This window comes from Sprattus sprattus (genome assembly GCF_963457725.1).
Source record: "Sprattus sprattus genome assembly, chromosome: 16".
NCBI lineage: Eukaryota > Metazoa > Chordata > Actinopteri > Clupeiformes > Clupeidae > Sprattus > Sprattus sprattus.
Window position 1 is genome coordinate 19751247 of NC_137914.1, and position 27394 is coordinate 19778640.

Below are 27394 nucleotides of genomic sequence, written 5' to 3' on the forward strand. Positions count from 1 at the left end.
AGGTTAAGCTAGCATACATACAAATATAAGATGGTATATATGATACATGTATGCATGATACATACAAACATAAGATACAGGATACATACAAATTTGCCAGTGGATAAGATGGAAAGAGAGCATTCAGGTATTGTAGAACAGTGTAGTTGGGTTACTATTACAAGGGTAAGTCAAAAACTATGTCGACAGTGGCAATTATTTACATTACGGGTAAGTGGCCACAGAGTACATGTATCATGAGTGGGGTATAATTTATGCATTACAGTGTGGTGAGGAGGGGTAGGCATAGGCAGAGGGTTTCTGCAAGATCAGGTGGTGAGATCTAGACCCATCCCACTGTGGAGACTGTCTAGACTAGAAGGGGAAGAAAAGAGACAAAGTGAGAAGGCAGAGCTTGGCTCTCCAATATGTGCATAACTACTTAATGGTTATGGTGATGAGGAACAATAATTTCAGAATAATCAGAATAAGTGGGCAAAGGTCCCGTTATAAGAGAGAGAAATATTCAGTCAGTAAATATCAACTTTATAAAGAGATACATTTAGGTAAACAACCTTTAATTAAGTTGGCTGACAGGTGGATGGGAATTTAAGTTATAAGGACTAACTGATAACAAGATTGGCAAGATACAACAGTGCGCAGCTGGCTGGCGACAGCCGCAACAAGCCACATGCTGTACCGGGGATCCATTAAGGCCCTCCTACAGAGTACAACATGCGCTGTCTGTGACCCAATGCTGCTTAACAAAACAGCATGGCTGTCAATAAGTATGGAATATATTGCGACAGGTGACAAGTTTTAATGCATTATTCATGACAATAGGATGCACTGAACAGGAATGCCTTTAGTCTCAATAATTTAAGGATGGAAAGGGTGTCCGCTTCTCGGATGGAGGCAGGAAGATTATTCCACTGGAGGGTGGCTCGTTGTCTTTCTGATATTCTTGGAATTACAAAGACACCTGCACTCTGGGAACAAAGTGGTCTTGGTGGGCAGTAGGGGACAACTATTTCCTTGAGGTAATTTGGAGCTAAGCCGTTTAGAGCTTGGTATGTTAGAAGGAGTACTTTGAAATCAATTCCACTTCTGACGGGGAGTCAGTGCAGAGAGGCAAGTAGGTGAGGTGTGTTCAAATGTTTTAAGTGTGAGAGTGGCAGCATTCTGTATTAGTCGGAGGCTGGATTTGTTTTTCCTGCATCTTTGGGGAATAGGGCTTTTCTGATTTGGGGAATGATGTCTTTGGGATCTTCGTTGATTATTACAAAGACATGTGTGGTGCTTTGTGTTGGGTGTTAATGAGAGGGTGATCATAATTCAAATTAATAAACACAGTTTAGCATAGGCCTGTTCGGATTCCTACTCGGTTTAGCATATTCAGATTAATTCTACTTGTTTAAAAAAGTTAAATTATATAATTAATAATAGAATATTATCAGAGGTAGCAGCTGAAGGCCCTGCACACCCTGCAACCTGGCGTCTGGGTTAGGGGTTGGGATTAACTTTAGGCAAATTTACAAACTAGGCCATGAACATTTTCTCCCATAAAACGTAACAGTTCGGTGGGCTACCCTGTCAGTAAGTTATATGGTTTATTTGCTGTGTTCATCAAATGTTCAGCAAAAGTTAGATCCATATTGTAGCCTGGCGATGCCTAATCAAATCCGAACGTGTTGCCATTAAAGCCTAAATTGAAACGTGTTGTTGGCATCTAAAATATACGCCTAACCCTAAATAAACTTGGCAACATTTTTGGAAAATTTAGTTTGGTGGACTATTTCTCTGTTCTCTGTGCTAATTGGTATTGTATGTATACCGTTTAAAAGCCGGTTTATTTACCTTAACAATTGTCCAACTTGTAAGGATCATGCATTTGTGGGATGAGCAGCACAGCTGATTCATTGTAAAGATGAATAAACAGGCTTTCAAACGATATAAAATACAATAACAAATATATTGTAACAACTGAAAAATAATTGACCAAACACAAATTTCCCCCCCAAAAAATGTCGAGCTTATATTTGGCTCAACATTCTCGAATGTAAATTAATGCAAAGCATATCAACTACATTTCCCAGAAACCACCACTTTTCAAAATCGCTGTTATGCAGTTGAGATCGGAGTCCAGCAGAAGAAACTAAACGAATCTGCTCATCGTTTGGATCACAGCTTGAGGTTAGGACGTAAAGATGTTTCTATCGATGTTAGCTTGCTGTCGTTCGGGTACTGGTATCGGTAACCGGGCTCTGAGGAAATCCCCGCAAACAGTGAGACTTGGAACAGCAGCGCTACAGGAGAGGCATGCTTCAACTTCGGAGGTAACACTTTCAAGAAAAAAATTCAAGTTCGGCAACAAACTTTGAATAGGAAGCTCCTGCTGGTTGCATTCTTAGTGGCGTTAGTCGTCTTTGCCCTCATACATTAGTTTATTCCAATATAATGACCTCGTTCTAAGAGTGTGTTCACTTGGATCCACTGAATAAATCGTGTTACAAATATTTAAGGATGCAATGGATGTGGTCATGATTTCCAATGTATGAAGAACTCAACTATGTCAGACTGACACTCTCTTATGGAATATGAGTGTAACTGAGTCATAAATACGCAAAATCAGAGATTGCACATCTATGTTTTTTTGTTGAATGGGAGGGCGAGCCATCCATGTCAAACACGGTCACAGATACAGCCCTGCTCTCCCTTCCGCACGTGCACTACAAATGATGCATTTTAATAGGAAGCACGGGAACAGGAATACAGGAAGTGCACAGACGTGCCCCCTCTGCATGACTTGGTCTTCACCTTGAATGCACACACCCGGAGCAAATTAAGACTTTTAGGTAACACTATGCAACAATGTGACACTATTTGAGATATGGTTTTATAGGCAACCTCTTTTGGTACCATCCTCAAATTCACTTTGATAGCATATGGTCATGTAAAGGACAGATAAACACCTGTGTCTTACCCACTAGCCATCCAGGATATGCCCTATGTAGTTCTGTGAAACGGGCTGGTACACCTTGCAAAAATGGAAGAAAAGCTTTCACACGCATGACATTGCAGCTAAACTGCCAAAAGACACCAGTTAGTGTGTTGGCAAGCTTCTATCAGTGTCAGCTGGGTTTTTGGTGGTGTTTGCAAGGTTTTTTGCATGCCTTTCAGGTAGTTAGCTTACTAGTTTTGGAACAGAACTCTGTATTGCTGCTTTAAAGTCAACCAAATACTTAAGTGTGGTTGCACACTAGTGTCTCTAGGAGTAGAAAAGGATGAACCATATGATTCGTATGCCATTTTCGAGGTGTGTGTGTGTGTGTGTCAAAGTGTGAAGACATGTATTCATTATTGTTGTGACTTTGGACTTGTTTGAAGACTGATAAGCACTGGTAACATCCAGTCTAAAGGTCAGAGGTCACCCACACACAACCCTCTGATTGGTCCATTTGTTGGCTAAGTTGCCGCTGATTGGTATGTTCCTTTCTGTGATCATATCAGTCAGTGTCTTTGATAGTAGCCTGTTCAAGTGGGATGGTTGCCTCTGTACTATGAGTTGTTAATCCACAATGGATCAGAAAGGCCCACACAAGTACAAAGAGTTGGCTAGGTTGTGGTTCATTGGTCTGTTACTTTCTGTGATCATATATCAGTCAGTGCCTTTTGATAGTAGCCAGTGTCCTGTGTAAGATTGTGACTTTTCTTTCTATAATGTTAGGTTCTCCACAATCATTCAAAAGCCCATACAACTACAAATAGCTTGAGTGTCTGAAAGCCAGTGAAGTGTTTGAATATCATTTCAGCCTAAAACACTCCTAATGACTGTTGGAACTGAGTAGCTGACTAGCCAGTTTTTAAAAAGGGCATTTTGAGACAGGTCTTCACTTCCATCTTGCAGGTGTGAAAGGGCTTATTGATGGCAGGTAGATGAGTAGTTGTTTTACAACAAATGTGGCAAACCTTTACCCTGGACCTTCACCCTTTAACATGAAGCTTTTGAAACGTATCTGAGACAGAAGCGATCTCATATATGAACTCTGTCCCTTTCATACTAGATAGCAAAGCCGAGTGGGTCAGACAGCTAATAAATCTCACCTGTATGTTCTCATTTCAGACATACAGGTAACGTAAAAGCATAGATGTATAGAAGACATGCAGTTAAGTACATGCCTAAACAGGTAGGTTTCCAAACAAAAACGAGGACTGCATTGTAATGGTTAATCGGATTGCATAATTGGTGCATTCCCTCGATCAGAACTGACATCGCATCAAGCCACTGACACACATTAAGCGATATTTTTGTTATTTTACTGCTTGCATTTTACATACCAACATCAACACTGCTTATAAGGATTTTGGTGCAGGACTGTACTTGTCTACACAACCCAGGTTACGCATAGCCTGCAATCTCTGCTAGGTTATGTTCATCAACTTAACGTTGTCATGAAAAACAATGCCCCCTGCTGAAAACACTGTGTTACTGCTTATGATACAGGCTTGAGCAGGAATATCTCTGCTTCTTGTGTTTGTGCATCAGGCCCCTCTGAAGAGTACCGCTCTGTTCGACTTTCATCGTGAGCAGGGTGGGAAGATGGTGGGCTTTGCAGGTTGGAGTATGCCTGTGCAGTATAAAGACAGCCACATTGTCTCCCACATGCACACACGAGAACACTGCTCCATCTTTGATGTCAGCCACATGCTTCAGGTATTGCTGTGAGAAGGTGTGTGTGTGTGTGTGTGTGTGTGTGTGTGTGTGTGTGTGTGTGTGTGTCTGTGTCTGTGTCTGTGTCTGTGTGTGTTATTATTTGCATAAATCCACAATTTGAATGAAATTCAAATGTGTCTGTCTGTGAGATTAAGCACATGTGTAGGCATGGATGAGTTTGGATTGTTTCTGTGCTCATGGTCACAAGTTGGTATGTTATATACAAGGTTTTACAGTCAATCTCTTGGACTAAAACTATCTGTTCAGGAACGACCTCTGTGAAGTCCAGGTCTCAGCATACTTTATTCTGCTAATGGATAAACAACCCTTAGCATATTACTGGTTATGGTTTTGCATACACAACCATTTGTTATTTGGGCTCTGTTTCCAGACCAAAGTCCACGGGAAGGACAGAATTAAGTTCATGGAGTCCTTGATCGTTGCTGATGTTGCTGAATTAAAGGACAACCAGGTAAGCTGATGACATTTAGGTGTAGGCAATCACGCACGCAAAGTTCACATGCAAAAACATGCATGCACACGCACTGAAAACACATATCCAAAGGTGCAAGTACAACATGTCTCTTCTCTTGACATCTCCCTCTCTTTTCTCTTTTTCCAGGGGTGTCTTTCTCTTTTCACCAATGAGAAGGGAGGGATAATGGATGATCTAATTGTGACCAAGACCGATCTGGGTTATCTTTATGTTGTCTCCAATGCTGGTTGTGCTGATAAAGACTCCGCACACATGAAGGTGAGACCAGCACTGGATAGAGAGACATCACTGCTCCCCTACACACTTACCTTGGGCACTTGGGCGGTATTACGGTATACCAGGGTATTTAGAAATTACTTAGATACAACTTATTTTCAATACCGTCAAAAATGCATACACTTTTCTTTCTATTGAACTGATGCAGAGCCAATTAGCCAACAGAATAATTATTTTGAGGTAGACAATATATAATTGGCTTGTGGAGACCCCTTGCATGCAGGACAAATATTTAATACAATTCACGGCGATCTTGCCCATGTTCTGGTATGTTCACAGTCAAGCTACGGTTAGTAGATTGGTTAGCTATGTTTCCCATACACCCTGGGGTGATTAGGTTGTGTGTTCTACGACACAGAGGAAGTGGAGTGGTGGTGTTGAAATAAACCTCTTTTTACTGTCTATGAAATAAACGAAGGGTGATGTTGAGTTGTCTCCTCATTTCCCTAGCACTCAGCTTCCACAATGGGGACATGTTTACTGGTGGAGGATTAGGGAGTGTACGGTGCATGATGGCTAATGCAGTCTCGCTCAAATTGGGTCATATCTACACTATAGGTCACATAGCTAATCAATATGACATGATATGGAATCGTGAAAATACTGCCACATACTGTATAACTTTATCTTGAGACGACTTCTTCCAATTATAATAGCAGCTCATTAGCCACATGACGGTCCAAATGTGTGTGTGTGTGTGTGTGTCTAAGAGAGTGTGTATTTGAGTAGTGCAATTTTATGAAATGCGTAATGTTATTCAAGATTTGAAAGATGAAATAATTTATGTGCTTGTTTCTGTGTTCAGGCCAGATTGCAGGAGTTCAAAGCTGCAGGTCATGATGTGGATTTGGAGTTTCTGGAGGAAAGTCTTATTGCTCTCCAGGGTAAGACCATGCTGTCTGCGTTTATCTATGTGTGTGAATAAATGGATTCTGTCTATATTTAGATGATAGACATATGTGTCCCCAGGTCCTTCTATGGCGCGTGTGCTGCAGCCAGGGCTGACTGATGACTTGAGCAAGTTGACCTTCATGACCTCTGTGCTGACCCCGGTGTTTGGTATCCAGGGTTGCAGGGTCACACGCTGTGGATACACGGGAGAGGATGGAGTTGAGGTATGTGCCATTTCATTTGGTTGTGTGTTCTGCCACCCATGAGCATGCGTGTGTGTCATTATATTGTGTCTGTTTCGTCTCCTCAGATCTCGGTTCCCACTGGGAGTGTTGTGGCTTTGGCTGAGAAGCTGCTGACCAATAATGAGGTTAAGCTAGCAGGACTGGGTGCACGGGACAGCTTGAGACTGGAGGCAGGCCTCTGTCTCTATGGCAACGACATCGATGAGACCACCACACCGGTTGAGGCCAGCCTGGTGTGGACTATCGGTATACTTACCTAACCCATCACCAGACAACTTTTAAGATGATCTTCTTCAAGCTGAGCTATGTGCTATAGGAACCATTTACTGTAGAACCATTTTACTTAATTAGGGTGGATCTCAATATTTCTGTACTTCCATTATACCCCTGACATATTCTCTATTAATGTTGTGCAACTGTGGTGTGTGTGTTTGTGCGAAAGGCAAGCGGCGACGTCAGCAGAGGGGTTTCCCTGGGGCAGATATTGTGGTTCCTCAGATCAAAGCAAAGACTCAGAGAAAGCGTGTGGGCCTGGTCTCGACGGGACCACCTGTTCGACAGCACACACCCATCCTTGCACCGGACGGCCGCATCATAGGTCAGCTGAACACTCACTGTGCCAAATGGGAGAGAGTGATTTGCCATGCTTCTGACCCTATGTAATCCTCTATGTTTTATGGGAGAGTTCATGGAAAGTGAAAAACAAGAGGGATGTTTAGTTTGAATGCTGTTGTAGTATGTGGGCATATGAGTGGCATTATCCAATCCAGTTCAGGTCCCTAGATGTGCAAAGGCTGATGGTGCCACCTTCTGTGCTTATAGGGTACTAGAGTGAGGAAATCTTATTGTGTATAGAATGGCATGTTTATGAAATTGGAGAGCACTTGGAAAATGATGACACTTCAAATTGTCATTTCTGTGGTGTTACAGGTGAAATCACAAGTGGATGCCCTTCCCCCTGCCTGAAAAACAACGTAGCCATGGGTTACGTGGAAGCAGGCTTTAGCAAGGTGGGCACAGCTGTGCAGGTGGAAGTGAGGAAGAAGGCAGTGCCAGCTGTAGTCAGCAAGATGCCATTTGTACCCGCCAAATATTACACTGGTCAGAAGGGCTGATGGTACACTGGACACCTCAAGCTGTGGCCATCAGTGTGATCAGTGGCCATGGATGACGACTTACCCAGTGATCCACCAACACTTACCACTACTGATTTATAACTTCTACTACTTGTACTAAGTGTGTGTGTGTGTGTGTGTACGCTATGATCATTGTTTTTAGTGCAAAGTAGGCTTGTGTTTTAAACATTCCTTACCTTAATGTGACATAACGCTGTCACTGAATTTAACCAGTATAAGATGGAGTAATTTAATACTGTGTTTGATGACATGAGTGTCTGGTAACTAACACTGTTTGTGCTATACTGAGCTATACGAGCTAATGCTATCTGCAATGATTTTCATTGGTCAGAATCACCAATTTATTAACATGGTTTTGACTGAATAACTCCTCATAATCCAAATACTGTAAGATTATGTTTACATGAATTATGTACAGTCAGGAGACAAACCAAAATCTAGGCCTGTTTGTTTAATTCCCTAATCAGTGAGCCTGGAAAGATACTGTGAGCCAATGGTGACACATCAAGATGATTTTACAGTCAATCACTACTTTATAGATTGTTTACCTACCTTTTAAAATGTTTTAATAATGACCAGTAGAGAATCACCTTGAACTATGTATCACAGATTGTTATGTAAGCCTACAATATTGCCAAAAGTGCCTTGGTTCTGTGAAAGGAACCCAAGAACTGCCAGAGCAGTATTATTCATTCCGTGCCAAACTGGACCAATTACAATCTGATTCACATGGAAATCATTCACCTAGGGCCCTATTCACACCTGGCATCAACATGCATCTTGGGTGGTGATTAATTCGATCCCAAGTGGACAGCTCTTAGTATAGGTGTAAATGTAATTCATTCAATCCCAAGTGGACAGCTCTTAGTACAGGTGTAAAAATGCACCCAAAGCCCATTGAAGACACATTGAGACCTGATCACTGGGACCATACTTGGAGCCGGTCTGGGCAGCATATGGCAGGATTCTTTAAATATCATGTAACTCTAATGGAGAAAAACCACAGTGGTAGAATGGGAGGGAGATAATGTTTTCATATCAGACTGATGAAGACGATCAAGTTAGGTTAGACTAGGTATAAGGCCCAAGGTTGCAAGTTCGAGTCTGGTACGGAGCTGTGTTCGTCCACATTGGTGCTGTGACCCGTGCCACCACTACCAACAACCCCACTTTGAAGTAAGGACAGATAGATAGATGGGCCTGAGTGCTCATGAGTAACAATATTTGTGTCAAAAAATGCCATGTTTTGTTTGAACATAAGTCACTACCAAAACTAAAAATGCCCAAATAAGCTATACACTGATTATTATTTTTTGTATTAATGATGCCAACACCAATCAGAAATGGATATAATGGCCTTCAACATGATAAACTGATTTTACATTCCCAACACAAACTTGAGAGGTTTTTATTTGGGGCTATTATAACCTGAGAGAGAGGGAGGAAAAGGATGCACCCAAACAGCTTTTGACCTCTTACCTAACAAATCAGACTTTATTTGAAAACATGGTTTGGCAGGAAATAATGCATGATTTAAGAGGTGAATGACATCATTCTGAAAGACATAAGTGTTTCTCATTTTTAGTTTCAGTTATTTCGTTGAATTAGCAAATTCATCCCTTTTCCTTTTACAGGAGTCCTCCAATTTAACCCTGAGATGTGCATGTTTTTGATTCTTAATGCCGGAGCATTTTAATGGTTTAATTTGCTTCATTGCCCTGCATGGTTTGGCAAATGACACACTGGCTTTGGAAGGAAGCTGTCACTGTGGATAAAATGAAATTCAACATAAGATGGGTCATTGGCCTAATTGCTATTAAACAGGCATTGTTATTTTCCTCTGATTCTTCGTTTAAATTTGCATCGTCAGCTGCTGGATGTAACTTCCCCCCCAACCGTAAGCCTAATTCCACCCACTGTATAACTTTAAAAAAAATGAGCCGATGAGTCTTGATCAGCAAATGAAAAATTAGATTGAATGAGGACCGGTCTTGCAAGGTTCAGGATGGTTTGAAACCGAGCCATTTTCAACCCTTGAAATGCATGCATGTGAATGTTGTCAATATTAACACCAGCATTGATGTGTTTCATCACAGTACAGTCATATAATTTAGTTAACAACTCAAAAAACACATTTAAAAAGCCACTGCTTGGGCTGCTGTTCTCTTCTGTGCTTTCTTGTTGTCCATAGGGTAAAAAGAAACACACAAAAATCCAGCAGACTCAAAGGACTGTCTCTTCCAATGTTGAATCCAAGTCAGCTATAAGATGAGCTAGCTAGTCAGGCCAACCCCAGTGTGGTTTTTGCTCAGCTTTTCAGTTGACCTACATGTTTCATTTTTTGGTTAAAATGCATGGGCAGATAAAACATACTACACATATTTTTTTTCTCTATATCATTATGAACATTATTTGAGTTTTATTTTTAATTTTTAAAGTGAGGGGGCACATGAAATGAACTGAAATGTGTTTATTTGCATATAGTGCAGAGAAGTGAGACCCGATTAGAAGTGGTCAGTCAAGACACATTCTAATGCCAAGTGTGAGCTGACATCTTGGAGTTGTCCACTTGCGATGGGGCTTATGTTAATGCCAGGTGTAAACAGCCTCTAAAAGGTTAATAAGGTTCATGATAACTTTCATTTGTAACCTGCGCCCTGTCCCCTTCAGCCTCTTGTTTTGTTATGTATAACCACAACTGGGCCAAAGATCCAAGCTTACCATGTTTTGTAACATCAGGGGGGTATTCGTCGTACGTGGTTTAGTGACAAACCTGGAAAAGTCAACTCGGAGTAATTGGTAAACCTCCTAATAAAATAACCCCAATTAGTTCATTCTCCCAGCAAAACAACGCCAGAGGGCTCTTCTATTAGGAGGTTTACCACTTACTCTGAGTTAACTTATCCAGGTTTGTCACAAAACCACATACGACAAATACCCCCCTGATCTTCTGTTTCGTATATGTACAGCACCTTACATGGAAACATTAGAAAAAGGTAAGGACTACTGCTGCTATAACTACTACAAGTACTAGCCTACAAGACAGCAGTGAATACTTTGGCGATGAGTTGCTATGTGCTATAGTCTAAATACTCAAATGTTCTCTTGTTTACAAGTAATGTACCTGGGGGGTATTCCAAGCACTTAACTCAAAGTGGTAAACCTCCTAATAGAAGGTTCTCCTAGCAAAACAAAGACAAGAGAGGTTTACCACTCACTCTGGAGTATACTTGCTCAGATGCGTCATTAATCCACTTACTTGGAATACCCTCGTTTAGAGAGAGGGGACAAGTGCAATCGTCTATTACTGGATGAGCTTGCATACTTTGAGTCTACTGTGAACATGAAACTATGGTCCTTTAATTTCTATATATACTATTTTTTCGGAAGTGTGTTAGAAATTAAGTTCTTCTTTAATTTATACTAATTAAAGATTGTTTTAAATACTTCGCTGTTTGTGCTTGGTTCATGACGTAAACCTACAGCGCGCCTATGTCTGCACTTTGTAGGCCTAGTTAGAGGAATCATTTGGCTTAATTTTCAGTCAGAGTTTGATGGAAAATATGCAAACGACATAATGGTGTAATTAGGTGAGTAGACAACTTGCCATCAGTGTTAGCTCGAATAGTTACACGACAACTGTTGATATAACACCTGTGAGTTTTAACACTCTTAACTGCATCACGGTTTTGTTCTTGTAAGGATGATTACATCCTAAACACATCCAACAGCTGAGTGAGATTGATTGTTCATGGGAATTGTATTGTGTCGAAAGTGTGTTGTTGCTTTTGAATAACTAGAAGAAGGTAACGGGAAACTACAAGACCCAGAATCCTCAGATCCATCTACTTTCAGAGGTGGAGCGTGCCGGGTCGGAGAGCGGTTACCGAGGAGAAGATGGTGGAATCTGCGGTAGCAACGTGCACGATACCCTGCCCTAAACTTTTCGAAAAATATTTATCTTCTCAACCTGGTATTAGATATTGGTTACCTGGGGACAATCATAGATAATACAAGCTTAAAAGAAGGCGCAGTCACACATCGCGCTTTGGGAGGACACCACACTTCACTAATCGAAGTGTGTACAACTGTTAAGTGACCAATAGTAGATCTGGAGTTTGGAGGATTCATTGTTTTTGGAAATTTGGAGTTGTTTAAGAAATAGTGTGGGCAGATCGGCTGTGGCCAGCCGCCCACTGCTTGTTTTATCGTGACTGCTGAGTGTTGACCGGGTGTCGGTTAGGCATCGTTGGAGTCCTGCTGAGAACCGAGCTAAGATTATCTGGAAGCGGTGGACGGAACAACTGACTGGCATAATGCCAAAAAATAAAAAAGGGAAGAGGGGTGCTTCAAGTAAAGGTAATGTTAACAATACCTAATCAAATGTCTTGAAATGTTAAGCCATCATCAAACGTGTAGTAACTGGAGTCTGATCCCACCTAACGAAATAGTTTCTGTTAATTTGATGAACGTTAACTTGGTTCATAGTCCACAGAAGAACGCGAGCAGCCTCACTAACGTTAAGGTTGGCTTCTTTTTTAGTTATTTTTTTTTTTACATGATTGACATTAGCTGGTGAGCTATCGATAGCTAACTTAGTTGTCATTAACAGTTAAGTCTGCATCTGGCCATCTTCGCACAGTCAGGTATTCGTTGATAACAGTAACTTATCTTGATATTGTCACTTTCCATGTTAATCGTTAAACTCATTTTTAGTGTCAAAATATCACACGTGTAATGTCCCTGCTGGGGGAAAGGAGCTTTGACCAGCTTAAGCTTGTTAGCTAGCCAAGATAGTTAGCTAATGTGTTTGTTCGCATGATGTTTGATGGTTTAGCTGGTCATACCAGTAAAAGACCTACCTTACTAAAACCAGTTAACGTTTTCAACAGCTGCCAGTTTAAGATGGTTGACCAGCTAGTTTGGCCATGATTTTGATGGTACCAGCATGATGCTGCTTTTGACAGCATGGATTATTTTGACGCTTCACATAGTAAATTGCGTTATTCTTAACGTGACGACAGTCAACTGTAAATAATAGCCTGTAAGCAACTTCAGTTAGCCAAAGTTTTGTGTCATAGCATACGTACAATTGCCCGCTGACTGCAGTAAAAGCACATTAACGTTGTTTTGCATCTAATGTTAAAGGTTGGCCTGTCGGCTTATAATACGGTTGCAGCAAAGACAACCGCATTCCAGCGTGTTATGTGGTAGTAATCGGGCCCTAGTAATTGTCAGATCAACTACTGGAAGCTAGTGTCAGGGGTATCGCAAGTCCTGACGTGGCTGGTCCAAGCTAAGCTCCTGGCCAACAAAAATACGAGTGACCGCTATCCGTACGGGTTGACAGTTATCCATGCAGGTTGTCAGCTATCCATACGGGTTGGTAGTCATCCATACAGGTTGGCAGTTATCCATACGGGTTGGCAGTTATTATTATCTGTCCACATATTTATTAAAGTAGATAAAACATGGCGGCTACAAATTGTCTCTGGTATCTACGCTTGCAACAGTTTGATCAATGCGAAGACATTGAAATCCACGTATTAACGTTACTCTCATAAAAGGGACACAGAAGTGGTGTTGCTATTTCAGTCTAGGCTGAAAGGTAAAACGCATGCCTGGTTATATTTATAGCTAGTTGATGTGAGGGACCCATTGAAACGAGTTAGTATGTTTAGAATCGTGGCCTTGTTGCACTTTTGCGCTATTGAATAACTGGGACCACGTTACTTTTGAGTGATTTAAAGGTCTTAATTAGGTCCAGTCAGAGCATAGGCCGAGTCGATGTTGCTTGAGAGATTGACACTATGCTCCAGTCTCTGAGGGGTTCAGTGATGTCAGTGGAGCCCGTCACGTGCTCAGGCCTACATGCTGCATGTGCTGTACTGTCAGGCCGGATCCGGTACGGTAGCTGTCCCTAGCTGAACCTCCACCAAACACATGGTCGCACTCACACATGTAGTTACATGCTAAATAATGGTATTTAGAGAACCGGCTCGACCATTTCAGATGGAGTTTATATATCTAGTGTAGCTGGGAGTGACATTCTCAAAACTAGGGGTGTCTTTTGGCAAAGAAATGCAGAGTGTGATTGCTCAACAGTAACAGGGCTAGAAACATGTCTAAATCTTTGGTGCATTCGGTTTTCAGAGTTTGGTTGCCTGAAATTAATTAGACTTGCCCCCGTGCACCTAACTTTTTCATCTAGGCCCTACCCCCTGGTCCTCACCATGTGCACACCTGCAAAGGCAAACCTTTCCGTTTAATCCAAATCCGTTTAAGCAAACCTTTTAGTTTGAAAAATACAGAATAAAGTGCATACTATATGATTTAATGATTGAGTGCATCATGAGGAGAGCTAGAGGTGGAAAGGGAAGGAACTGCTAGAAATAAATTATTATATATTAATAACACGGTTCCTGTGGATCCTTAAAAAGTCTGCAATTAGATTTGCTAAATTGAAGGCCATAAAGCGCTTAAAAAGTGTGCTATTTCTTCTTGCATGTAGTCTTCAAACCATACTCTTCAGGTATGATGTTTCAATACTGCGTGTCTGCTTGATGAGTGTAGCTCCCCCCCCTCCCCCTGTTGTTAAGCCCTTGTTGTAGAATGCGGGTGGGGAAAAAATGACACTGCACACACAGAGACATACCTGCTAAATGTCAAACACACTGGTGTGAACAGTTTTAGCCGCACGTGACAGATTTAGAGTTGCATGTGTGACCGAAATGCTGGCCATTTGGGGCTCCTAAGTAGAATTGCTTTATAAAATAAAAAAAAAGGTGGGTGATTACCGTAGCGTTATTAGGCTACTGGGAAAGTGAATAATGAGCTAGCACGCATGCCAAAGTTACTTGCCTTCACTTTCTTAATGTTTCATAGTATCCATCATAGACACGACGGCGCGTCTGGTGTTCAACCAATCACCCCGCTACTCATTGAGTTCCACTGGCTGCCGGTAGCTGCTCGCATTAAGTTCACGTCACTTATGCTTGCCTACAGAGTGCCTGCTGGTTCTGCTCCCACCTACCTAAATGCTCTTGTAAGGGTAAATGTTACACCCAGGACACTGCGCTCGTCTAGTGAGCGTCTTTTGGCACTGCCGCCTGTGCAAGCACGCCAATCCAGACTATTCTCATTTGTAGTTCCACGTTGGTGGAACAAACTGCCTAGTACTACCGGAGCAGGGGCGTCCCTCTCTACCTTCAAGAAGCTTTTGAAGACCCAACTCCTCAGAGAGCACCTCCCTTCCTAACTGGCACCTTGACATCAGCAGTTACATTCCTACACTTCTTTTTCTTTCTATGTCATTTATCTATTTCTTAAGTAAAGTAGTATTTATTGTTTCACTAGTTTTTTTAGCTTGACTGTTCTCCCCCTTGTACGTCGCTTTTGACAGAAGCGTCTGCTTAATGACTAAATGTAAATGTAATGTAGTATAATTGCTACACACCTTTTGATATAGGAAGATGCATATATCCTTACTATAGCATATTCTAAAATGATCAGCAGATGCATCCTTTTGTGTTTACCAGTCTCATAGCTTCTTCCACTTCCATAACGAATAGCATAGCTTCACAGAGCATATTCAGCTTGTCATTAAAATTGTAACAAATGTGTTGACTAACTGAATATGTGGTGGTCCATTTTAACAATGAATATTCTGATTATGATGATGATGAACGACTGGCTCAGAGACAAATGTCACTGCTGAGATCATGTAACGTTGCCCCGCCCTATTTAGGGACCCTGCGTCAGGAAGTGCTCCAGCTTCAGCTCTCGGGGAAAGCTACACGTCGTTCAGGTAGGCTCAACTCCACTGCCTGTGCCATCCACAGTAACAGGTGTGAGTGAACATCTACCAGCTCCCATCTTGAATCACCAGCCACCATCCTCCCATCACAGCTCAAATCCAAGGATTCCCTATAACCCAGCCTGCACCACCAGTGTCATGTGCTTCCACTGCTGTCTGTCTACAGTTCTTAGAGCTGGGCCCCTCACCACCCAGCTCTGCCATACTCCAGCTCTGCCTGTGGCATTAACACTGGAGGCCCCTGGCTTGCATGCGCTGGCATGATCACTTCACCCTTTCTCACTTAGATAACTAGTAATCATTTCATGCGAATGGACCAAAAGCTCACGCCTGGCAATAACTTTTGAAACTTTATTTTGATCCTTCCATCTCTGTTCCTCTGGCCTTAGCCAACTGCTCTAATATGTTGGTGCATTTTGGGCTCCCTCTCGGCATAACAGAGCTTTGACTTATTTAAACTTCTTACCTTTCTAGAATTTGAGGATTCTGAGGATTTGTTGCCATTCATCCATCTTTTTCAAGTTTCATCTTTCCTAGGGACCTCCACTATTAACCTCTCTCATCCATACCAGATTCCCACACCCATGTTCTCAGTGCATCCATCACCTTCCCTAAGGGAGACACTGTAACATGACCTCAGTTTGTCCACAGTAACGTGTGTGTGTGTGTGTGTGTGTGTGTGTGTGTGTGTGGTGAATATGTATGTGTGAGCAAGAGAACTAGGATGGTAAATTATAGTAACCCTGCGATCACCTCCCTGAATGTCATCTTTTTAATTTCTCATGAGAATCTGGGAATCTCTGTGTGTGGTGTATGATGGGGTAGCTGATGAGGGAATGTTTTTTTAATGAATCATATCTTGTGTTTCATATCATGGGTAACATGGGACCTGCCTGTTGTCTATATCTGTGTATGTGTGTGTTGCAAGTGTGCCAGAAATGTCCCCTGCAATCATTTTGTGTTAGTGTGTTTTGGATGTGCGCATAGCAGGCTTTTGTGCTTAGTTGTGTGTGTGTGTGTGTGTGTGTGTGTGTGTGTGGGGAGAACAGCCAGGCTTTGTTCAGCTCAAGCTGTGGCTTCCGAATCTGGGGTGAACTTTCCTCCAGATCAGGGCTTGTAGCCGGTGGAAAGAGAGCAGAGGACGGAGGCCAGGTCAGTACCTTAAGCAGGGAGATGGCAGGGATAGCTGTGCCTGTGCGGGGCTTGGACAGGAAATGTCATCGGCCTCCACTGGTTTATGTGAGGCCTTTGCTTCCATCTGAATGAAGGTAGCATAAGAAGAGAGTGAGGTGCGTCTTTGAAAGAGTGTAGTGCGTTGGGTTCAGGATGAGGCGTGGGCGATAGTGGGCATTGATGTGCTTTAGCCTAGTCAGGACTTTCTAATGTTATCTGGATTAGTGTGTATATGTATGAGGTCACATGACCAGCGGGATGGGTCTCTGAGGGTGTGAGAGGGTTTGCCCATTGTGTGTGTATGCACATGCGCAGGCAGCCTGGGGTGAGGTAGTTCAGATGAATGTTTAACCTTTGGTCAGAGGGGCCGTTCCTCCCGTGTGTGTGTAGTGTGCACGTGTGCATGTCAGTAGTAAGTGAGGGCATGCTTTATATGGAGACAGATCTGTGACAGAGAGATGGGCTCAGACAGCTGATGTGTATACACACACACACACACACACACACACACACACACACACACACACGCATATGCGCGCACCAAAGGCCTCATATAGCAACACACGTATTTGTGTTAAAAAATATTCCTCTAATGAGAGGAATATAGTTTAGCCTCCTTGTCAAGGTTGGTTGAGGGGTCTGCCTAATGTTTTGTAGTTTAGCCTCCTTGTCAAAGCTGGTTGAGGGGTCGGATTGGGTAGAATGTGTTGTTCACATGGTATACAAAGGAAAACAACCGAACAACTAGTTTGCAAATTTTCATTTGCTATTTTTCAAAAGCAAACCTTTGCAGTGATATTGATAGTGATTGGTTTAAACTAAAGGTTCTGTAGTACTGACCAGTTAAAGTCTCAGGATGTCGATACCATTCTTCTTTCTTGAGCAGGAAGTTGAACCAAATGAACCAACAGATAGCATGTTGGTGTTTTATTATTACGCACTCTCTCATTCTTTCTGTCTCACACACACACACACACACACTACCTCACTCACTCTCTCATTCTTTCAGGGAAGAATGGGGTGAAAGGCGAGTCGGGAGTCAGTGATGATGACCTGGCTTCAGAAGTTCTGAGCCACTTCAGTAGTGCCAGCGAGAATGCCTCTGTATTAGACGACGGGACAGGTACACACTCTCTCACACACACACGCACACTCATCATTTACTTTTACCTGCAGATAAAAAGCACTAGAGATAAATATCCAGCAAATATGATCTATTCTGGTTGATTTCAGTGTATGCTTTGTGTATAGGGGGAGGAGAGGTGGTAGATGAACAAACTGCACAGGAGGAGACGGAGGATAAACTGAAGCAATGCATTGATGATGTTATGGATAAGAGGTAGGTACTCTGAGACATCTTCAGACGACATGTTCCAGCAAACCAAAGATAAAAGGCTTAAGATTGTGTTTCTTAGGTCAGGTGATGAATCAGTGCATAGATATCGATATAGAGCTTCCTGCACTGTCACTGTGATGGGGCCCTAACTTCATGAAGAGTCCGTCAATACAGAACTAAAGCTCATTTAATAAATTGGCAAAATCATCTTGTAATTAAATACCATGAGTAAGATCCAAGCGCAAACATGGGGGGGTCAGCACAATGCTTCCAAACGCCATACGATACCTTTAGTTCATGCGTGATGGACTTTGAGACAAATTAATTATTGACCTTTAATCTCTCCCTCTCCCTCTCTCTCTCCCTCTCTCTCTCTCTCTCTCTCTCTCTCTCCCCCTCTATCTCTCCGTCTTCTTTTCAGTGTGAAGGTGCGTGGGGCTGCCCTTGAGAGTCTCCGACAGGCTTTCTCCTCACGGCTGCTCTTGGACTTCCTCCTGGAGAGAAGACTCACACTCAGCGACTGCCTGGAGCGCTGTCTCCGCAAAGGTGTGTACACGAGGATGAGAGACAGATAGACATGAGAGGAGAGGGAAAGATGGAGGGAAGGAAAGAATGGAAAATATTGGCCTTGTGAGAGGAAGGGTGTGTGGGAGGAATCTGGAAGGACATTTGGAACTGTGTGAAGAGGTGTCGGAGCGGCAGAATGATTTCTTATTGGAATGAAAATGTAATTTTTTTTGTATTGCCAAAAACATGGTTTACATACAGAATACAAAGATACGGCAAATAAACAAACCACTATATATGTGCACATGTGGGCGCATGTATGTGTATGTACAATAACAATATGCTCCTTCCCCTGTTTTGAGTGTCTGGCCCTGTTTTGAGTGTAACGCCCTGTGTTGACTGTATGTCTAAGCAAGACCGGTCACACCTCACTTTCCCCTACATTTTGGAACTCTGTGAGCAGGCTAGCAAACCTGTGGAAAAAGGTGTTCTCCCAGTCTGTCTTCTTCTATGGTTAGATTGCAGTTACTGAGCCTGTACTTTGTCAGGATCTGCCTCTGCTTGATGTTTTCTCATTTTGCCAAAGTTGCCTCTCTCTCCTCTCCCTCCCTCCCCTCCCTGGCGCTCCTCTCTCTGCAGGAGGAGGCGAGGAGCAGGCGACGGCGGCTGCGGTGTGCTCTCTGCTGTGTGTGCAGCTGGGGGGAGGGCCCGAGGGGGAGGAGGGCTTCAAGGTCCTGCGGCCCATTCTCAGCGCCATCCTGATTGACGACTGCGCCAGCCTATCAGCACGTCAGGGTGTGAGTGATGTCAAAGCGGAAACTCAGCAGGGTTGCACTTGCACTGTAACCATTTCCTGAGTATGGTCTAAGCTTGGGTTGGGTTGATTGAGTATGCTCTAAGCTTGGGTTGGGTTGGGTTGGATTGAGTATGGCCTAAGCCTGGCCTGGGTTGGGTTGGATTGAGTATGGTCTAAGCTTGGCCTGGGTTGGATTGAGTGTGGTCTAAGCTTGGCCTGGGTTGGGTTGGGTGTGATTGATAGTGCTCATATTCAAGGATGTGTGAACAGAGTACCATGACAGTATTTAGTTACTTGGTGGTGTCACGCTGGCTGCAAAGCAGATGAACAGATTCACCAGTTTGCAGACAATATGTCAGCATCCCACTCTTGTGTTCTCTCACTGACATCTGATTTCCATTCTCCCAGTGTGCTCGTGCTTTGGGGATGTGCTGCTATGTGTCTGCTGCAGAAGATGCAGAGGTGAGTTCTCGCTGCTCACGTGTTTGCGTGTGCGTGTGTGTGTGTGTGTGTATTTGTTTGTCAGCATACTCATGTGTTTGACCCGTCTCTGCAGGACCTGCTCAAGTCCCTGGGCCACCTGGAGAGTGTGTTCAGCTGTGTGTACCCTCGGGCCGACGGGGTGCTGCCCATTGTGAAGGCTGGTACTCCCCCCCTCCACACCGCTGCTCTGCAGGCCTGGGCACTCCTCATCACTCTCTGCCCAGCGTCACACCTCAACACCCTCATCGACCAGTGAGGCTCTCACTTACTTACCCACTCACGCACACACTCTCACTCACTCACACACACACACACACACACACACACACACACACACACATGTATGTACATTCCTCTCTGTGCCCATCACACCCCTGCATCCTCACACACACGTAGATGCACACACACACACACACACACACACACACACACATAGTATTTCTGGGTAGTATTTTACACAAAGTTTTACGTAGCTTATGCCGTTTGTCCAGTTCCATGACTACTGTATAATCCAAAGTACCATACTTGAATGCAATCTCCCTCTGGTCTCTCTGCAGTCACCTGCCTCTTCTGCAGGCCAGTCTGGACAGTGCTGATGTCAACTTTAGGATCGCAGTGGGAGAGACCATCGCTCTTCTCTATGAGCTTGGCAGGGATATCGACCGGGTGTGTGTGCACACACGCATTTAATCATTTGCATGTCCACACCAAGGGAAATGTATAGCCTGCATTACTATGACCAGTTCCCCTGATGAGAAGGTGTGTGTGTATCCACGTGCAGGACTTTGACTATGAGGACAGTGATGCTCTGTGTGACGCCCTGAAGGGGCTGGCCACCGACGGGAATAAACACAGGGCCAAGAACGACCGCAGGAAACAGAGGTCCATATTCAGAGAAGTGCTGCAGTATATAGAGGTAAGAGACGGCTGTCCCTCACCCCCAACCCTATAGACTCCTGCTTTCGCTTAAGGTTGTTGCTGTTGTCCTACATCACCACGTTTCTTTTACCCCTGTGTGTGTGTGTGTGTGTGTGTGTGTGTGTGTGTGTGTGTGTGTGTGTGTGTGTGTGTGTGTGTGTGTGTGTGTGTGTGTGTGTGTGTGTGTGTGTGTGTGTGTGTGTGTGTGTGTGTGTGTGTGTGTGTGTGTGTGTGTGTGTGTGTGTGTGTGTGCAGAATGAAGACTTCTCTGAAGAGAAGATCCGCTTTGGAATAGAGGCTTTGTACATTGACTGCTGGGTACGCAGGCGAATCTATGATGCCTTTAAAGATGGGTTGGAGTCTGGAGTACGTCACCACCTACAGGTGAGGAGAAGCTGCGTGTGTGTGTGTGTGCGTGTGCGTGTGCGTGTGCGTGTGCGTGTGCGTGCGCGTGCGCGTGCGCGTAAGAGAGGGTTATTGAGCTCTTCACATAACAGCACTAATCTGTGTGTGTGTGTGTGTGTCTGCAGTGGAACCCCCTCCTGAGAGACATGTTTGGGCTGGGTGCCCCCCTCATCCTAGACGCGTCAGTCAAAGCCAGCAAGATCTCACGCACGGAACGGGTGAGCACACCTCACACACACACACACGCACACACACTCACACTCGTGTGCATCCTCACTCACCAACTGACCAACCATCATGGGGCTGGCTTTAAGAGAACATCAGCATTGATTTTTATCAATTGATTTTGCAAATGAAAATATCAATACTATTTTAGAACATCGGTTGGATATCACATGGACCATGTTTAAAGGTACAGGGTGTAGTTTTCAGTGGCATCTATTAGCAGAAATGTAGCATAGTATTCATGATTATGTGGTCACTATTGTCGTTGTCGAAATCGTTGTGTTTCCGGTAGATTAGTATAGCTCCTTCGTATCTACATAGGCAGTGGGTCCGCATTCCAGAGTCTGCCATGTTTCTACAGTAGCCCAGGACTGACAAACCAAAACACACTGCTTCGATATAAGGCTTTTCACCGTGTTATGCCATTTGACCACCACCATAGGTACTCACACACACGTTTGTGAAGCGGAAGGGTATTCAGCTGGTTGCAATTCAGCAACCTCAACACTAAATACGTCATGTTATTTTCTTCTTATACAGAGATATTAGACACACAGGAATCAGCTTCAAGTTCTTTCCTCACCGTCACTGCCCATTCTAGATCTTTCCTCACCATCACTGCCCATTCTAGATCTTTCCTCACCGTCACTGCTCATTCTGTCAGTGTCGATTCTAGTTCTTTGGTGCGGTGTTGCAAGTGTCGTAGCTGTTGTAGTGAACATTTTGCTCTTTGTCTCTCTTGCTTTTCTTTCTCTCATTTTCTTTTCCTCACAGCATCTCTTCAACTCTGCTGCCTTCAAAGCTCGGACCAAACAACGCAACAAGGTCCGAGACAAGAGAGCGGACGTTATGTGAGAAGAGGAGAGAGGAGGTGAGGGAGGAGCGTGAGGAAGCCTAAGACCCTGTGCCTCCCCCATTCAAAGACCACATGACAGCGGCTGCCAAACACTCTGCAAGGGACTTCACAAGCAATGCAAACAAGTGTGCATGTGTGTGTGTGTGTGTGTGTGTGTATGCGTGTGTGTGAGTGGGTTTTATTTTTTATTTAACACCATGGAATAAAAACCATAGAAAAGAACAAAGATCCTGGAAATAAAGAAGAGATAATCTCTGGCTAAGCATCCATAGGAAGCATTTCTGCTTTGAGGAAAGCAAAAGTATTTTAACTTCTAATTTATTTCAAGTGGGAGAAGAGATGCATTTTAAAATGAATATGAAGATGTTTACACATCCATAGAGATGGAACACAGTAGACCCTATGTAGTTTTTCTACTTGACCACCGGGCCGGACAGGACCGTTTCTCCTGTGTACATGTAAGGATTTCAGATGCACACACACGTCTGAGAGAGAGAGGAAGTGTGTGTGTGTGTGTGTGTGACTGAAACATACTGACATACTAAAGTGCATACTGCACGTGGTGTTGATGGTGCCCAGTGCCTACAGGGCAGTCAGTAATGAATCATGAATTTAAATAAATAAAATATAATGAATACGCACCTCAGCCTTGCTTTCTGTCTTCATCCTAGCTGTATGTCTGTGTGTGTGTGTGTGTGTGTGTGTGTGTGTGTGTGTGTGTGTGTGTGTGTGTGTGTGTGTGTGTGTGTGTGTGTGTGTGTGTGTGTGTGTGTGTGTGTGTGTGTGTGTGTGTGTGTGTGTGTGTGTGTGTGTGTGTGTGTGTGTGTGTGTGTGTGTGTCAGGTGTGAGAGAGAGCATGTCTGACCAAGTGTACCTGCTGTACGATTGTGTCACTCAGTACTCTACATTGGATCACTCAGAAGACCCTCCAGGGGGCTGTACTGTGGCCTCCATCCTCAAGAGGGTCAAGTGTAAGGTCTGAATTAGGGCACAGAGTATTGTCTGTCTGTCAAATAGGTTAATGGCCAGTTTAACAGGGAATCAATGTATTGTCATTTAATTAGCATCATAAATCAGGATGATTGTCAGGAGTCAGAGGGGGATCCCAGGCCTTAACCCCAAGACTAGGGTGGTAAGGCGGTGACCCTTTCAATAGGGCCCGTGAGCAGAAACTGCTGCAGTGGTGGTTGATCTATTTAAGGGATGTAAAAATCTGGGAAAAGTGACTCCTGTTGTCATTAAGAGCTTCTTCACAGGGATGCCCAGTGTTAACTCTTCACCCCACTCAGCAGTGGCACATTTCTTCTTAACTGTTCGAGAATGAGGTCCTATGTGTCTCAGCATGGATTTCGGGCCAGGCCTTTGGTGCTCAGGCTATCTCCCTGGCCTTTCTGTGTGGAGTTTGCATGCTCTCCCCGTGTTCACAAGGGTTCCCTCCACTAAGAACCCCAACATAAAAACAGGCAGAAGAACAGATTGCTCTCCTGTCCGTCCCTGACCAAGACTGGACACGTGCACTTGGCTTGGTCCAAAAAGGCTGCCCACTACTCCTGGCTGCCTTGAGAAAGGACAGCTCGGATGGGTTAAAGGCAGAGGACATATTTCACCGGCGACCTCTTCGGCATGCGCGCGTGTGTGTGTGTTTCCTGTGTCGCAGCCCATTTCACGTGTGTGTGGTAGTGTGTCGTGCTGTGTGACAACAATAAACGACTTTGACTTTATTTAGGTGCTACTCTTTAAGGGGGCTCCTGCAAACAGTACCAGCATTGGCCACTAGGGGGCTCAACAGTACAAGGTTTTGAGGTTGTGTTGGTTCATTGGCAATACTTCTGTAAAGATCACTAATCTCTCCAGGAGCCTGGAATACCTGGTACGTTGGCAGCATTCACTGGCATATGAACTCCAGTAGAGCTTTGTCTGGCTTTACTTCCAGACTTGAGAAATAGATAATGGTAGGTGGTCCTATTAGAGGAAAGGGGAATGGTATGTATGAAGGACATCGTTGTAGGATAGCAGTTCTCACCACCATTTCTGCTGTATGTTACACTCATGTGGATGAAGGGACTGCAATCTTTATGTGTTGGAGTGTTGGGCATACAGACAAGGAGCCAATTGGTTGTGTAGGGGACAATTATGGGAGTCCCTTTGTTATGTTTGGACACAGGCATGCACACAGATTCATACTCACCTTTAAGAGTATGATGGACAGATACGTGTGCACGTCTCCAGGAACACTTGACTCCAATAATCTGCAATCAATAATCATCATATTCTAACGATCCTTGTCACAGTGGTTGGGATTGATTCTATGGTTTTACCTTGAGGGGGATTTTGAGTGAGTGCCCACTTTGCCAAATGGGGCCTGGAAAGCTCTCAGCACGGTGAAAGAAAGAGAGAGAACTGATGGTAAACTGAGAGAAAGAGAGAGAGAACTGATGGTAAACTGAGAGAAAGAGAGAGAACTGATGGTAAACTGAGAGAAAGAGAGAGAACTGATGGTAAACTGAGAGAAAGAGAGAGAACTGATGGTAAACTGAGAGAAAGAGAGAGAACTGATGGTAAACTGAGAGAAAGAGAGAACTGATTGTAAACTGAGAGAAAGAGAGAGAACTGATGGTAAACTGAGAGAAAGAGAGAACTGATGGTAAACTGAGAGAAAGAGAGAGAACTGATGGTAAACTGAGAGAAAGAGAGAGAACTGATGGTAAACTGAGAGAAAGAGAGAGAACTGATGGTAAACTGAGAGAAAGAGAGAGAACTGATGGTAAACTGAGATGAAGGTCAGCCTTGACCGTTTGCAGACATGTTTGGTAGCATGAGGATTACTCACACAGAGAAAGTTCTGGAAATAATTAGAAAATGCTGTGTGTGCATCCGGCAAACACAATACTAATAGTGCATTTCCTCCTCAGACTGCCAGGACGTGTGTGTGTGTGTGTGTGTGTGTGTGTGTGGACTAGTAAGTTGAAAGTTGTATGGGTGTGCAAACGTGTAAATTGTTTAGCCTTTCAAAAGAGAGAGAGTATGTGTGTGTGTGTGAGTGTGTGTGTGTGTGTACACTGTCATAAATAACACGGTAAGTGGGGGTGTAACAGGAGCAGGGTCAGTCTGTGTATGAACCCTTCACCCCCACTTTTGAGCTGACCCTCAGCACCCACCCAATGTTATAGATGACTCCATTAATTGCCTGCATGGGGGAGGCCATCTTTCACACCTTAGACTAACTGAGCTTTCAGCAACCGACATCCTCTGGGGCATTCCATCTCTGGAATATTCCCTTTCAGAATATTCCCTTTCAGAATCCTTCACTGTTTCTCTCCCCCTCTTCCTTTCCTCCTCTCAGCTTTCCCTTTCTCCTTTTTGCTCTTTCTTTTCCAGGGAGACTGCAGGTCTTCTGGGAAGAGACTGACAGCTGAAGAGTTTGGGCAGCACACAGGATCGACATGTTCTGTCAGCACACAGGGCATGAGTGGGGCTGCTGCCTTTGGGAATGGGTGTGTGTGTGTGTGTGTGTGTGTGTGTGTGTGTGTGTGTTTGTGTGTGTGTGAGTTGTGAGAGAGAGAGAGAGAGAGAGAGAGAGAGAGAGAGAGAGAGAGAGAGAGAGAGAGAGTGAGTGAATGAATGAGTGAGTGATTGAGTATGTGTATGTGTATGTGTGTAAGTGTGTCCCGGTGTGTCTTGGGCTGTATCACTGTATACCAATGTGTGTGTAACTTAATCGTTTGCTAGTTAGTTGATGAGAGAAAAGTGCCTGCAGGGTGCATATAAGTGGAAAATATGTGAGAGCATATGTTGTGCGCCTCAGTGTGTGAACTGAGTGAGGGCATGAGTCTTAGACTGTGTGTTATTACATATGAAAGTCATACTGGGGAATACTGTGTGCCTGTGTGTGCGTTTGTGTTATCATTGAAAGAGAATGGAGTTAGAAAAATGGTTAACAGATTTTGGTACATTGTGTGTGTGTGTGTGTGTGTGTGTGTGTGTGTGTGTGTGTGTGTGTGTGTGTGTGTGTGTGTGTGTGTGTGTGTGTGTGTGTGTGTGTGTGTGTGTGTGTGTGTGTGTGTGTGTGTGTGTGTGTGTGTGTGTGTGTGTGTGTGTGTGTGTGTGTGTGTGTCTGTGTGTGTGTGTGTCTGTCTGTCTGTCTGTCTGTCTGTCTGTCTGTCTGTCTGTCTGTCTGTCTGTCTGTCTGTCTGTCTGTCTGTCTGTCTGTCTGTCTGTCTGTCTGTCTGTCTGTCTGTCTGTCTGTCTGTCTGTCTGTCTGTCTGTTTGAAAGAGAGTGCGAGACCATCTGACGTGATGAAATTAGACAGTGGGCTAGTATATTGGTCATGACGCTCGCTCACGCTGGGGATGAAGGATTTGAACCCATTTCTAGGCAGATCTTTGAGTGTGATTGTGTTCACATGTGAATGTGTGTGAGATTGTGTAAACATGTGGATGTGTGTGAGAATGCGTGTGTCTCCGCAGTGGTGTAGGAGGTGCGGTATACAGCTTCATCATGTGTGATCATTATTTCATGGAGGTAATTAACGAGCACAGGAGATTTTGGCGCTCTTGGAGACAAAAACTAAAATAGAGCTTGGAGGAGGAGTTGGCCTGGGAGAGAGATAGAGACATAAAAGAGAGAGAAAGAGAGAGAGAGGGCGAAAGAGACAGGGAGAGAGAGAGAGCAAAAGAGAGAGGCCGAGAGAAAGAGAGAGGGAGAGCAGAAGAGAGAGGGAGAGAGATAGAGAGAGGGAGCTGTGCTCTGAAGGGGTGGATCTCCAGCTCTTCTGTGCTCATTATTAGTTTATGTTTGGGAGAATTAAAGCACACAGCTTATTTATCCTCTTTACCAGGATCATCTCAGCAGCTCTCATTTCCTCCCAAGACCTGTTTTCATTCTAAACTCCTGAACACACACACACACACACACACACACACACACACACACACACACACACACACACACACACACACAGTCACACAAACACACACACACACACACACACACACACACACACACACACACACACACACACACACACACACACACACACAAACACACAAGCATACGCCCTCTCTTTTGGGGTTTTTCATCAGCATTTTTGGCAGAGTCGGGCTGGGCTGTGCTGAACTCATTTACATTTCATTGAACAGGTC

At 43.9% G+C, this 27394-nt stretch overlaps 2 protein-coding genes across 3 annotated transcripts; both read left to right on the plus strand.

Moving 5' to 3' along the window:
* Positions 1–2186: 2186 nt before the first annotated feature.
* On the plus strand, positions 2187–7903 carry amt (aminomethyltransferase; the record flags this gene model as incomplete). The annotated part of the gene is made up of 9 exons (XM_080853733.1): positions 2187–2315; positions 4526–4693; positions 5085–5165; positions 5316–5447; positions 6271–6349; positions 6435–6580; positions 6667–6847; positions 7044–7199; positions 7532–7903. 9 exons carry the CDS (start codon positions 2187–2189, stop codon positions 7714–7716), a joined length of 1257 nt encoding a protein of 418 aa, XP_080709859.1. The 3' UTR covers positions 7717–7903.
* A 3722-nt stretch (positions 7904–11625) lies between these two features.
* On the plus strand, positions 11626–22875 carry ifrd2 (interferon-related developmental regulator 2). 2 transcript variants are annotated; one of them, XM_080853731.1, is made up of 13 exons: positions 11626–12096; positions 15485–15544; positions 17736–17849; positions 17978–18065; positions 18484–18608; positions 19209–19366; positions 19774–19827; positions 19922–20100; positions 20406–20514; positions 20630–20764; positions 21022–21150; positions 21297–21389; positions 22171–22875. In XM_080853731.1, exons 1-13 carry the CDS (start codon positions 12054–12056, stop codon positions 22249–22251), a joined length of 1368 nt encoding a protein of 455 aa, XP_080709857.1. In that variant the 5' UTR covers positions 11626–12053; the 3' UTR covers positions 22252–22875. The 2 variants fall into 2 exon arrangements, with proteins under 2 accessions (XP_080709857.1, XP_080709858.1); XM_080853732.1 differs by lacking the exon at positions 15485–15544.
* Positions 22876–27394: the final 4519 nt, after the last annotated feature.